At 43.1% G+C, this 15,437-nt stretch overlaps 1 protein-coding gene across 1 annotated transcript in view; it reads left to right on the forward strand.

Moving 5' to 3' along the window:
• usp43b (ubiquitin specific peptidase 43b) overlaps positions 1–15,437 on the forward strand; it is a 131,672-nt gene that overhangs the window by 41,251 nt on the left and 74,984 nt on the right. Inside the window, exon 3 of the mRNA XM_033645721.2 lies at positions 3,941–4,044. Coding sequence (XP_033501612.2) covers positions 3,941–4,044 — 104 coding nt within the window. The remainder of the gene's footprint in view (positions 1–3,940; positions 4,045–15,437) is intronic.

Here is a 15,437-nt window from a genome sequence, read left to right on the forward strand (position 1 = left end):
GTTAAGACACAATTTAAAAAGAAAAATGTGTATTTTTGATTTTGGGGTGAACTGTCCCTTTAACCTCTCCCACTTAAATTCTGATATGACATACTGGATGTTGTGGCTGAACCTGTAACAAGGAGATCAGCTCAGTCGAACCAGTCCTGGCATTGTGTGGGAGAATATGACTAAGCGATAGGAAAACCCTGACATCCACGCAGAGAGGACAGAGTGGGGGGGGTGGGGTGGGGGGGGGGGTGGAGGTTTGTCATTGTACGTGCCTGTTGAAGCACAGTGCAGCAGGAGGGTCAGGTTTCAGTCTCGCGCTCGGTCTTTGCAAAGCTCAAATGCTCTCAGAAGAATGGACGCAGGATTTGAAGTGGTGGTGAACTGTAAAGGACCCTCCTGTCTCTCTGTCTGTCTCTGTCCCACACCGATTCCTCAGACGCACGCACACGCCCTCCGCTTCCCTCTCCCTTTTAGAAATTCTAAACCTCCTTTCAGCTCCGTTTTGTGAGCGGAGGTCATGGTCGAGCTGCCAGCCTGGGAACAGTGGCAGCCAGTATGGGAGCAGGAGCTGGAAATCACAGGAATAGTAAACAGAGTGTGTCAACAGAAAAGGATGGGAGAGCGCGTTTCCGTTTGGCACGACCAGCGCGGTGTAAAAGCACAGCTGAAATGATATGATGACTTAATGCATTCTCAAGTACCTGACTTTTACGCCAGGCTATTGTGGGGCTGATAGCTTGCGAGCCGGGAAAGGCTAACAAGGTGCTTGAATGCCACATGATGACCTTTTAAGCAGAACCACTTGGTGACTGAAAGAATGTTTTTCGGGACATTATCCTCGTCTGGTGAGGTGTGAAATGGAGTGAATACTGTACAGATATATCCTACCTGATACAGTGTGACGGGTCATTATAACACTTTTACATTTTAATCCTCTGCGCAGCCATTTCACTAATAAATGAAATAGTTTTACCTTATGGAAAATGTGCTTCTTTGCTGTCATGCAGAGATTCAGGTGAGAAGATTGATACCACTCTCACTGTGTGTGTTTAATATGAAGCTACCACATGCAAACAGTTAGCTAGCAAACATAGGAGACTAGCCTGGCTCTGTCCACCACCAGGGCCTGAAGGGGATTTGGTTTGGGGACCCTCCTGTATCTGTATTTGTGACTGTTCAGGCAACTAAATTATCTGTAGTCAGACTGGGCGGGGTTTAAACTTAAAGTAGGTGGGACTTAAACCAGGTAGGGGTAGGAACTAACCGTACTAATCGTATTTGTAAAAAGTACATTATCTGTACATCAGAGTGTTCGGTTCAACCTTAATGAGCATAGATATTTTTTTTGAGCAAATACAAACTTAAGATGAGGTTCAGTCGAGGTCTATTGTTGCAAGTAGCAGACTCACACAAGCTTGGGACGATGTAGCTAGGTTAACAGGTGCCTGAGCAAAACTACAACAGCGATTTGGCGATAACGTCACGCTCTTGCTGTGTCACTTGGAGTGTGAACTCAGCACTAGCAGCCACTTAAGCCCCGTTTCCACCGAGCAGTACAGTTCAGTTCAGTTCAGTTCAGTTCGGTACACTTTTTTTTTCTGTTTCCACTGTGCAGTGGCGGTTCTAGGCCAGTTTCAATGGGGGGGCCAAGCTAGGGCCAGTCCTTTTGATACAGGGGCACATACAAGTAGGATCAAATATCTAAGTCTGAACAATAAGGTATATATGTACATATATATATGTATATCAGTGTTTCCCACAGGATTTTTGGAGACTACATCCAACCCTGTAGGGGGGTCCGGGGGCATGCTTCCCCGGGAGAAAATTTTGTATCTATTTGATTTAAAGACATCAATCTGGTGAATTCTGAGAGAGAAGTTATGATGGCAGAATATGCCTCGATTTCAACATATTTGTGCTTTTTATATGTGAAAAATGTTCTATTTTTACTGATAAAAACACTAGTGGTATGTTATGGTGAAGGGTTACACTTAAAATACGGCTAAGGATTAGTGGTTAAACATTTCAGTAATCAAAAGAAAAATGACTAACGTACTAATGGAGGGCTATTTTATTATTTTAAATCATGTGCAGACAAAATATTCTTTTAAAATTCTCTCACTCACAAACAGTTACAGATACGCAAAACAATACAAAATACGCAATACGAAAAGAAAACAAAAGGTAAGACTTAAATTAATTTCACATAAACAGACACAAATTACTGCTTTCCTCCTTCCCTCCCTCATGATTTGCAAGTATGGCACCCTGAATCAGAGCATTTAATTTTCCTTTGAAAAGAAGATTTCAAAAGCTCTCTGGTAGTTGAATACCTCTGGGACAGGCCCATTTATGGCAACCCACTGGAACCATGGTGTGCGCGATCCGGCCGAGGCACAGGTGCCGGAGCTAATAGCGGCCATTCAAGTCCATGTAAGCTGTAAGGTCCACCAGCCGTGGCCTAGAAGCGGCTCGCCACTCCGCTAAAAACACGCCGCCGCGCGACGGCACGTCAATTTGTACAGACCAGATGAGTCAAACAGGAAGTCAGGTGCAGAAAAGACGAGAGTATCCGGTCAATTTTCACAGTAAAACACCCATGAAAACTCCGGATCGTATTTCACATGGCTACATCAACATGATGTGACATGCAACTACCATGAGCCAAATGAGAACGAGAAAGTTTTCAGAGCTTACTTCAATGGTGCTGTGTGTTGCCGTGCAGGTTAAGAGTTGTCTTAAATACAGCCACACAATTCTCTACTGATGTTTTCGGAGTCTGACCGGCAACTGGTTGAGACGATTAAGTTCCGTGTTCCACGTTGCCCCTCAGACTCTTCGGCAGGGGGGCCACAGGAGGGGCCGGACTCCGAGTTACGGGGGCACTGGCCCCTGCTGGCCCTCCCCTAAAACCGCCATTGCCACTGTGAAAAGTTGTGGATGGTACCAGTGGAACTGTTCCTTACGTTTGGTCCCCCCTCTGTTGGGTTCTGAAAATGTGGGGGTGCAGCCTCGTTCTGTGGACGATAAACCAGGTGCAGACTGATAAAGGAGGAAATACAGCGAGTGACAACAACCCCGCCCACATTTACAGTAAGAGGACTGTTTGTGGTGGAAACACTAGGGTCTAGGTACCATGTCTGAAGGGTTACTGTTGTTGGTTCCAAAGATACCATACTGAAAGTGTTTGGTGGAAACGGGGCTTTAGTTTGCTCATGCATCAGGGCGGCTCTGCCTACAAGCACCTTCCAGTCTTCTTTGTTTAATCATAAGAGTGGTTTTAATCTTCTCATCTAACTCTTGGTGAGAAAGCAAATAAGAATATTTTTCCAAAATGTTAAAATATTTCTTTGATTTGTCCATTTTACACACTGCATGTCTTCGCTAGTCAGAAACCATATAGACGACTCACATTTGTGCATCATTATTACCAAGTGTAAGTTATATTATTATATGTAAAACTTTATTTTATAAGGTGTAAAAGAAGTTTGTTGAGTTAGTTTTTTATCATTAATGCACAGCGGTGTTTGTGAGACGCCCCCTGTGCGTTCCATCCCACACATTTTCTTTGTGTCCTTGCCTTTTTAGTGATCAGTCTCTGTTAGTTTTTATCTTTTCCTTCTCCTCTTCTTTTATCTTCATCCAAGGCTAGCTTCTCTCTGTTGTAGGTGAGCAGATGAAAGAGTAAAGATGGGGGCTTCCCAGGGGGGTTTATGTTTAGGTCAGTGCTTTACACCACTTTTGAATTTCGCTTTATTGCCGAGGAAAAGCGAGAATGTGCTACAGCTGCATTCTGCGGGAGCCGCTGTGAGATTTCCAAATTTATTGTTGCACCGTCACTATATAGAGTACGAGGCTCCTCCAGGCTGCGGCAGCCCTATGATGGATCTCTGAGGAATCTGAGAGTGTGACAGCGTTGTGTTTATGGGTGCCCTCTTCTGTGCTGCAGGGCCCCGGTGGAGCTGAGGAGGTGCTGTGTCCCGACCCGTCCCAGACCCAGCAGCCCAGAGTCCAGCACAGCTTCGTCCAGGAACATTTCCAGGCACAGTACAAGTGAGTCTCCTTTCATAACATAAACACACACACACACACACACACACACACACAGCTGTCACAAATGTAATCAACAAATACATCCCCAACCAGTCAAAGGGCCTCTTGTGTCTGGGTGAGATTGTTCACTGATTCCATGAGGGGTTGATTAGTATTAATTTAAGAGAGCATGACGGGTCTGTCAAACTTTGAATTTCTCTGCATGTTGAAGCTGTGTGCATAGTGCTGTAGTACTCTGTATATAAAGAGTTTGGAGAATGGTGTCACTGAAGCCAAAAACACCAGAGCAAAGATATTAAAAAGGATCAAACTGTCTTTGTCTGCTCTAATGTAAGCTGCAGATATTAGGGTGCCTGGCTAACTGTTACCATGGACTGCCCATTGTTGTTCTGACGGCACATTATTCTGAAACCCCAACTGTCCAAAAAGTGTTCCACTGGACGAAAACCCCATTTGTCCAACAGCCATGTGTCCCGAAAACGAATGTGAACTGCTCCAAAGTGCTATTTCTTTGAAAATATGCTGCACACTATCTCAAACAGAAGCACCCCAGATTAACAAGTCAGAACCCTCTGATCTTTGAGGTGTGGTCACATGAAGGGTTCAGCATCAAGAAACAGAATCTTGGAATGACTATCGCCTTGTGGTCCTGACATCCCTCGTCATTAGAACATGTTGTCAAATCTGAATTTATACTCTGTACAGGACAAGCTGGACCCCTCACAGTTTGCATATAAGGCATCTAGGGGAGCGGAGGACTTTTATCTAATTTTAATTTAATTTTAGCATCGTGTGTTGGCTCGTTGACTTTTTAACAAACAGATCTCAGAGTTTTTCTTCTACTGGAGCCCCTCAAGGATGAGTTCTTTCTCCTCTTTTATTTTGTTTGTACACAAATGAAAGTCAGAGTAATCATGCATCAAGATTTGTCCTTAAGTATGCAGACGACTCTGTTATTGTAAGTCTTCTTCATGGATCAGAACACCATCATGGCCCGGTATTGGATGAATGTGTTGATTAGTGTGACCAATCTTTCCTCCAGATTAATGTGTCTAAGACCAGTGAGATGTTCATTGATGGCCCTGCCTTCCTGTTCCTTGTGTGATCAAGGGGGAGCTGGTGGCAGCAGTGCAGCAGTATAAGTATCTGGGCACTGTCTTAGATGAAAAGTTGAATTTTGGCGTGAACACTGACCGCATCTCTAGCCCCTTTTACACTGCCAGATTTTCGGCGAATGTTGGGCCGTTTTGCCGGCAAGCTGCAGGCGTTTAGACACACAGAGCCGGATTGGCGAGTTGATCCGAGGTGCCCAATTTTCCTCCTCGTAGGGTAGACATATTGGCGGAACCGTTTTTGGATTAAACAGACTGAGGCGTCCTTCTGCAACGGGAGGGGCTGTTAATGACTTGTGGGAGGAGCTGTTGATGACGCTGCACGTGCGACCCACTGGCGGTGGATAAACAGGAAACAGCTGATAGCAGGAATTAGCGAGCAGCTAGTAGCAAGAGGGAAACACAAACCTGACAGACACTGTAAAGATGAGCAACTGGGGAGACGAGACATTGCGCGCCCTCCTTGTCCTCGCAAACGAAGAGGCCATTAACCGTCAGATGACGGGGACGGTGAAGAATGGGCCGACTTATGAGAGAATCACCGAAGGACTGACTAGCGGCGGCTTCCCTCCCACGTCACTGTTTACGTCACACGCTGAGCTACACGTTTCGTTACTTGCTCACGCCCCCCATTGCCCTGAAAAAGGCACATTCTGTATAAACAAAAGTAGGTAGTCGGCATTTTTGCTTTTATACTGTGTAGTGTAATGTACTGATTTGCTGAAGACATATGCTGTACCTTTTAGCTGACCTTTAAAAGATATGTGTTGAAGCAATATAATCTGTGCAACTGACAAATTACACACTGGTTTAATATTTCATGTATTCTTATGACACACACACACACTCATTGAGCACTTAAGCATTGTGGTGGAGAAGCACCTAGGACTCACTGTGAATTATTTCTAAAAATAGCATGAGGATGGGTTCAGAAAACACTAGTGGAAAATTAGGGGAATTACAGCTTGTCCTGAGAATGACCCTAGAGGGGGAAGGACTAAAAAATGCTGAGTCAGCAGAAATATGACACCATTATGGTGGAGAAAAAGTGACTCAGCAGAGGTGGGATATCGTTATGATCAGAGCCAAGTGAGAAGGATTAAGGAAAAGAGATGACTCAGCGGAAATTCTACGATAAAAGAGCGAGCGCAAACAAAGAAATTCCGGCCTTGCTCCGGAGCTTGGCTCATTTGGGTTGTGATGTGTTTGTTGCCTGCGAGCACATTAAACTCAGTTGCATCTGATTCTACGTGTCTCCAGTGATTTTTTGACCTCTGAGTATTTGAGTTTTTGATATCTAATGGAAGATAAAGAAAGTCCGTTTGAGAGGAAAGGAGCGAGGTCGCGAGCTAACTGGCCCGGCTCGGGACCTTGACTTTTTTGCTTCTACAACTGCCAATGCTGAACGAACACTGATTGGGCTTTCCTGCAAATTTGCACAATTCCTGTCTAAAAAGGGCTAGTGAGAAGGCAAACCATCACCTGTTCTTTTTAAGGAAGCTAAGGAGTTTCGATGTAAATGGGACAATCAGGAAATTGTTCTATGCTGGGTCCCAGCACCCAGTCTTTAAAGTTTTGAGCGCGTGGTGTCGTATTTTTACTCTTATCTATATAGGTATCAACATATTTGGTGTCATTAGGGTCGTGTGACTTTTGTTTGCTGTACAAAGCTCTACTGTTGTCAGGTGGTGTAAATGTCAAACTGCGATAGAAAGGTCACAGCTTGAACAGCCGCTGCAAACACATCTGTCTGAGAACAATCCTGTGTTTTGTTACACATACACACGCACACACACACACACACACACACACACACACACAGTGTAGCTGTGAAGAAGTGACTTAAATATAATTGTATAACACCTGCGTAGACACACGTCCACACTTCACACAGCCCACCGTGCTTATGTGGTATTTCAGGCTTCATTGATCAGATTAAAATGTAATTGCGAAATACAGCTGATGTAATGGAGATGTCATTATGTCTTTTACACAGACGTCCTCAGAGACACGGATGCCTGGCGAGAAGCACAGTAAATCTGCCCAGCCTCTGCAGTAATTACCAAGCAGGCGGGAGTAGAAATACTAAAAGGTCTGATGAAAAACTGCCCCAGTGCCCTACGCTATAACTGAATCCCTTTGGTGCAACTATTTATTTAGAGAGCTTACCTTTTTGTGCTGGGTGAAATACAGTAATTGGGGTTGTTAGCGGAACCACTGGTCAAGTGTTTCCATCATTATAACACCCTGTGAATTCGTCTGGTGTATTTTGGATCAGATTTTTTTTCTTTACAAAGCTGGTAACTGTTGGCAACATGTAATAGTAGTAAAAAAACAAAAAACAAAAAGCTTTTCATCCCACTCAACATTTCTGATGCAGCTGGATGTCCTCATGACTCCCATCCATCAGTCATCCAGGAGATAAAGAGGCAGTCGTTTTTTACATGATATGTACATCTGTCAGCTGCGGCCCACTGGGAGCTGTTCACACGTCGAGTTTAACTGGCCGACTCATCTGTGTGCCATTTTCAAGCTAATTTCTAGTCTAAGAAAACATCAGGAAGTTTGCAGAGTAGATTCGTTGTTGTCATGGTCATGTTTAAAATAAAATTACACTTTGGTCTACGGCTGCCCTTGACTAAGAATTTTCCTAGTCGACCAACAGTCGTCATTTATGTCCATCAGTGGACTAGTCTCCTGCATGTTTCTGATATGAATGTAATGATTAAATGATATATTTTGGTGGTTTGAGTTGAAGGTGTGAGAAAGAATAGTATCAGTAACATTGTTAACACTGTGCTACATTACAGAGAAATACAAACCGTACTAATGAACCTTCATTAATATAGGCCTATATTTTATCTCCAAGTGCACGTCACACACTGAGCAAGCCGCCTGTTAATGACGCTGTGGGCTAATGGGCATATAGCTACTTCCATGTTTCAGATGATACGTCATGTTTGTAGTCGACCAATGAAGATGAGTTTACATATCACCTTGGGTTCGTCCTTCACTTTCTCAAAATGATCCCACACTTTGGATTTCCTGCCCGACATGTTATTAACTAGCCTGTGGAATAACCGCAGGTACCAGCTCTGGAAATTAGGGGCCATACACGTGTCTCGTCTTTAACTTCATTTAAAAAGTAGCTGCTAGCAGTTAGCGTCTAACTCAAAGAAGAACAGTGGCTGAAAATGTTTGCAAATTGGGAAAACAATGAGGTCCGGGAGCTCCCTACCGTCCAAGCAAAGGGCGAGATCAGTGGGCATATAAAAGCGATGATAAATGATTGTTATTGCCATGTTAATGCCATTGTTATTGCTTATAAAGTGCTGGCAACACATATGTTATATGTCTGGAGGCTGATGCTGTCGTGTTATATGTCATGCCTGTCACACCTCTTTTGATTACATGATGCCAGCCAGCAATCATTTATGTAATCACACACTGATTGATGATGCCGCCAGCATTTTGTTCTGTGTGAAAATACAAAGGCAGCATGAAGATGAGATTTCATAGCAGCACTTTAGCGCAGTCTCTGTGTGAACACAATTTCTGAGTGGTGACCACTTAGCTCAACTATGTAATTGAGAGATGATACTGGAAACGAGTTTGTCAGTTTCCGTAACACAACAAGTTAGTGGAAAAAAACTCATTTTTAATGAATATTTTCTCTGAGTTAGTTATACTGTAGATCGGCAACTTTGTATCAAACACAGCTTCCACTTTGGTGTCTTCATCACCTTGTCGACATGTATTTCGCCAGCACCAGGTGGCGGTTGCTCAGTGACTTTACCTCTCACACAGCCTATTGTTTATAGATGTTAATTCACCCATATTACACAAACTCTGTGAAGAAGTTTCATAGCACTGTACTGGGTCCAAAAACTGAGGAAACAATCCCACACAGTCCCAAAAGGAAAACTCACCGTCTTGCTCATCGTTTGGCTGTGACTCACACAAACCTACACCGTATGTGCGCTGCAGGTGAAGCCAGTAAAAAGATACATTTCATGGCGGGGATGTCACAAGAACCAACACTTTGGTACCAAACTGATGCCAAAATTCTGAGAATGCGGCAGTACTAATTTTTCTCACAATAGTTCCGAACCTGATGGGGCAGCATATACGCCTACAAGTGTTCTAGTCTGGCGTTAAATGCCAAAGGAAGAAGAACGCCTACCAGCACGGAGAACAACACCTGAAAGACAGCAGCAAGTGAAGCTACAGCTCCACCTTTCTTTCCTGAGGCCAGCATGTTTTGTTGATACTTTGCAATGGGAGAGCTGACGAGGCGCTGAGCGTCTGCTCTGAGCGCTGGGTGTTTAGCTTTTTTTTTTTAGCGACAGAGAGGAAAAAATGTTCAACTTTTGATAAAACACTGCGCTTGTCACAGCCGTCCAGTCACAGTGGAGGAGGGGAAGGACAAATAGCCTATGACAAGGACCAACCCTCACATCTTACATGTGTAAGTGCTGAACAACAACAAGGAAGGAGAAATGTGTTATAATACTCGAGGCTACATATTAATATATATTTCCTTGCCCACAAAATTTCATGAACCCAGATAGACCAGTACTTTGAGTTTGAGGGGGATGGTCAGGGATTAATATCATTTAAATTATTTATTAAGAGGCATGGCAGTGTCCCTGTGCAAGCTTGGAGGATGACCTGCAGCTTCTACCTTTGTCATACAACATCGTCCCATTTTAGCAACAACTTTCTTTTTTTAAAACTTTGAACACAAAATTGTGTTTTTGTCAAAAAATATTGGGCAAACGTTTTGGCTTATGATAACTGTCAGGACATGTCTCAGAAGAGTACTAGTGATGGACAAAAATGCATGACCAAATCTTTCTGAGTGACTTTTTTTTATGGATGCTTTCACACCTGCCTTGTTTGGTTCGGTTCAGTTCAGTGTGGTTCGTTTGGGCAGGTGTGAACACAGCAGTCACACTCAGGTGTGCACCAAAACAACCGGCCTTAGACCGTCTTGAAGAGGTGGTCTCAGTCCGGTTCCAAAGGAACTCTGGTGCGGTTGGTTTGTGGTGAGAAGGTGTTCTGACCTGGATGTGAAGCAACTGCAGTCACATGACACATTGTTTGGGTTAAACATGAGCATGTTACAGTCCTGGAGGATTATTAATGTGCACCTCCTCCTGTACTGCCTTAATATGCACATTCAGCACATCCAATGCATCAAAACATTGTTTTCTAGTTGGAGCCGCGCCTCGTTTTCAAACTGTATGGTTTGACTAAAATGAACAATGACAGCAATATAGTCCACGATGAGCAGCGCTAAAATCAACCTGCGTAGTTGTCCCTCCATTGTGACATTAGAAAGTGTCACATTTATCTTGCAAGTGTACTCTTCTTCAACGTTTGCTTTACTTCCTGGATTTTTTTCCCACATGGAAATTCTGACCAATCAAGAGCAGCTTTCTCACACAAGGCATTTGATCTGGTCCTCTTGTAAATGCTGCCGTGAGAACACGAACCAACAATTATACAACTTTGGAACAACAGGAGTCCCTGATTCAGACCAGAGGAGACGAGTCTAGGGCTGACAGCAGCCTAAGTGTCCGATATGTGACGGGTCAGCCTGTCAAATATCTGATGCTCATGAATCCCCAGACTTTCCCCAGAATCCCAGGCATTTTGTGGGACGGGCAGCATGAGCTGTCAAAGGTGTATGTACTGTAACAGAGTGCCATGAAGAAACTGACACCATATATTGCAACATTTCCCACAAAAAGAAACAGATACTATGAAAAAAACAGTCCAAAAAACATAAAATATAAAATGCCAAAAGACACTGGAGTGGGGCTCCAAACTGTAGAGGCCACTCCTTCTTGGCTGCACCATCCTATCAGTTAGACTTAATGCGTTACTATCTTTCTTTCTCAGCCGTGTAGGTGCCAATCTCTAATCACTTCTTCCCTCACCCTCATCAGTCAGCTGTATCTCCTGTATCTGGCTCCTGATGTTAAAGTACATCACCATCTGGACTCCAAACCGCTGACCACGCTGACCGAGTGTCATGGTTTTAGGTCCAACACCAGAATCTGATCTATCTTTGATTAATACTAAAAGTAGTCCCTCCAGACTGAGCTGCTGATATCTTGTTTGTCGGTACCATCCTCCATCTGCCAATGCCTCTGAAAATTGGCAGCTGTGTGTGACTGCCAGTAATACATCTGTCAGAGCGTATCTCTTAATTGCTACCCTCACTGTCAAATGTTTCAGCTGTGACACCTTGGGTGTGTCTAGACAGGAAGCAGCAGTCTTTGCAGCCTAGCAGGCAGAATTTGTTCCTCTCACCCACTCAGATAGTGAGCTAGCCAGAGAGAGTGAGGTGCTACAGAGGGAATATATACATAACTGGGCTGGCTAAGCACAAACTTTACAGACAGACTTGAACTTATACAGTAAGTGTACAGTCTGAGTCTATTTTAACAAAGCAAAGAACCATGCATCACAAGGCTGCGAGGTTTTAAATGGAGATGAATGCTCTTCCAATGCATTATCACTGCTGGTACTGGACTTTGAACAAATACTTCCTGACTCCCGTCCCTCTCTTCTCCTGTGAGCTCCGAGGCCCCACCACTGCCTGTGTGACACTTCACAATGCAGTGTCCGATGTGATACAACATCCAGAGTTGACAGACCGGAGAATTATCCTTGTAATAGCAGGGTTTGTCACTGTGCAATCATCACGGCCATTATACGTGTTCAAACACGTTAAATCACTGTCCAGGCCGAGCCAAGAGTTATTTGATCTTAATTTATGTTATCTGTCGTCACATGCTGGAGCTGATCACAATCAGAACTGTCGTTTTCAGTACAGTATAAAACATGGCTCTCACCTCTGTTGTATAGATCTATTGCCCGCCGCCCCCTCTGATCAGGTTAGTAAATCTTAAATTAGATCAAAGACTGTGATCTGTGTCTGTATGCGGGTGAGTCACAGGCTGCGGTCGCTGGAGACTGCAATGAAAATGTCTGTCTGTCAAGCTTTGTTCATTACAGTGAAGCCGAGTGACGGGCAGCCGAGCGTTTCAGATTACAGACGTGGTGCAGTTTCAGCGCGGCTCGTCTTACTGCGATGCCGCTTTCTCTGAGAGACCCTCACATCTCCGAATCAGTCGGACTGTGGGACCTTTTGTTGTGATCGCAGCTCCTGATTGATTTGTTATGATCTGAAGGATTGGGTAACTGGTCCTTACAGGCCCAGTAGTGTGACTCACCAGATGTAGACTGTGGCTATAAACCCAGCCATTCAACCTGGCACCCCCCTTCCCTTTCGCTATCTGCTTTTTACCATTTTCAAAATTACCTTTTCTACGGGAAAAAGCAACAACAACCTCTGAGCAAACTCTGAAAGTGTCAGGTTTTGACGAAGTTTGGATCATGCAAAAAGGCACATCTGCTTTGTTCTTTCTGTGAATTGTTGTAAAGATCTACAACAAATAAAACAACTTCTGAACTCAGCTTGGAAAAGCCCAGAATCAGCCTCGCAGGACTCTCATGCTCGATGCTGATCCGTTTTCTGGCACGGCCAGTCGGAGTTAATTTGCCACATCTTTTTATCTTGGCAGCAGGCAGCTGACAGCATGTGCCAGTGATGTGCCGATCCGTTCCTCTTCACCCAAGCCTGTGTGATATCCAGCGACTCTTAAAATGTCATATATAACTCATTACTCTTTTCAAAAGTAATAATATTACTTTGCTTATTACTCCCTGCTGACAGTAATTCGTTACACTACTCGTTACATTACTTTTCCATTACACCCCATAAAACTGGTAATTGTGTATCTCTCCAAAATTCAGATGTGTGCCTTTGTGTGAATATCAGGGGAAGCGTCAAGAGTCACTCGTGGAGCAACATTTCATCCACCACACATCCAACCACAAGCTTCATTACTTCTTTGTAGCTGCAGCTGTCGACGATTAAAATCCAGATTTGGTTGTTTAGCCAGTGTAGAGCGACAGCTAACCTCCATGGCCAGTAAGGGCTCACATTTGGTGAGGTGTATTTCCTGGAGCGCTACGTTGTTGTGCTGTTGGTCAAAGTAGACCAGAAGTTTGAGGACATGTTATAGATTTTTATTCCAACTACCTGCAGCAACAGTTTTCCTGTCATCTTTCCTCCAGACAAAATCAAAGTAATTTGAATATTTCTTGCTGCTAAGGTAAAAGTTTCCTACTAGCTTGCTGCTTTGTGACGTGCCTGCTCATTACGCCAATTTCTAAAATGGGTCTGCTGATGTGACTGTTGTATTTCAAGTCAGTAGTGATGTGATAACAAAAGTAATGTAGTAACGAGTTGTACTGACATTTCATTAGTAATTGGTTACACTACTCATTACTGGAATAAATATTATTATGACTGTAACACGTTACTGCCCAACACTGGTGATATCGCCGTAATAATGTTCTGTAAGAGACTCATACAGGCAGCAAATTGTCTGTGGTAGTAACTATACATTATATAAAATGATGGACGTGGTTACCATGACGTCACCCATTGGTTTGTGGACTCCTGTTTTGAAGCCTGGAGTTCGGCATTTCATCCGTGCTGGATTTTTGGTGCCAGAGGTGACCATATCTGGACGAGAAGCTGGAGCTGTGATAGTTCGAGGGGTGGATCTGGCTATAAGCAGACAGCCTGTCACTCAAAGTGGCCCCGCACTTAATTATGTGCATCTTTAGTTGTAAAATGTAAATTGGTGAATAATATTAACCCTTTTACAACCTGAGCAAATTGGTTTGATTTCTTTCAAAAACATGGGAAGAAGGCAATGAGCAACAAAAGACAAATTGACCCCCCAAAAATTGAGAAAATAAAAAAAAGAAAATAGGTCAGAAATAAAAACAAACAAATTTACAAACAATAAAAAATATAATAATTCCGCACTATAATTTTAGATGATAATGATAATTACAATGTTTCCCTGGCTTTTTTCTTTTATAAATAGTTTTATTCAATGTATGAGTTCACAACATGAATCCATCAACACACCTTAGATATCAATATGACAACTCTGACCATCACTTTAGTTTTTATTTGACATACCCTTTTAGTAATGAGTGGATCTTCAAGCGTTTTGATACATATATATTTATATATAAATTTTGAGAAAAAGAAAAGCTCTGTGGAGCGTCGTTCCTGTGGGCTCCAGCAACACTAAACCCCTGAGCTTGCCTGAGAAGGACTAAATGCACAAAGCTGCTATTTTTAAATATCCCATGGAGAGAGACTCTCACTGCAGCCTGTTCTATTTTGTTCTGAAAATGTGGGCGTGCAGCCTCGTTCTGTGGACGATAAACCAGGTGCAGACTGATAAAGGAGGAAATACAGTGAGTGCTGGACGGAGCAGTGAGTGACAACAACCCCGCCCACATTTAACCCTTTGAAACCTGAGCAAATTGGCTTGATTTCTTTTAAAAACATGGGAATAAGGCAATGAGCAACGAAAGAGGAAATGACCAAAAAGAATTAGTAAGACATTGGTAAAAAGAGAAAATTAAAAACAAGAAAATTAGTAAAGAAAGAAACAAAGAAATGACCTGGAAAGAATGCTCAAAAATTATAATGGTCCTGCAACATAATTTTAAAATGTAATAATAATAATAATAATAATAATAATAATAATAATAATAATTATAAACTTAGTTTTTCCCTAGCTTTTTTCTTTTTTTCCCCCCAATTTAAAAAAAAAATGTTTTTCTAAATATGTGAACTTTTTTTGCGATTTGTGGGACATTTCTTTCATTTACTGCCTTTTTCCCCATGTTTTGAAAGAAACTGCACCAATTTGGTCAGGGTTCAAAGGGTTAAGAGGACTGTCTGTGGTGGAAACCCTAGGGTCTAGGTACCATGTCTGAAGGGTTACTGTTGGTTCCAAAGGTACTACAGTTTATATATACTGTATACCAAAAGTGTTTGGTGGAAATGGGGCTCAGGAGCACTGTTGCTGCATCCTGCCGCTGATGACGATTGTGATTGGTTTAAAGAAATTCAAACAATCAAGAGCAGAATGATAATAAGCACTACCAGACCTTCTTCTAGTGCTGACACAGGGCTGTGGAGATAGCTCTGGCTACACGAGCCCACAGGCCCGTCAGTGGGTCTGTTTATGATGTGTACATTATAATTTCAATTAGTGAATTATGAGGCTCACATTAAGGTTTCATTTCAGAGCATTAATGTGGTGAATAAACTAGCGTTCATCCCCCAACAGAGGATAGCTGCCAGGCTTAGTGAGAAGCATTAGCTGC

This window comes from Epinephelus lanceolatus, chromosome 18, assembly GCF_041903045.1.
Source record: "Epinephelus lanceolatus isolate andai-2023 chromosome 18, ASM4190304v1, whole genome shotgun sequence".
Lineage (NCBI taxonomy): Eukaryota > Metazoa > Chordata > Actinopteri > Perciformes > Serranidae > Epinephelus > Epinephelus lanceolatus.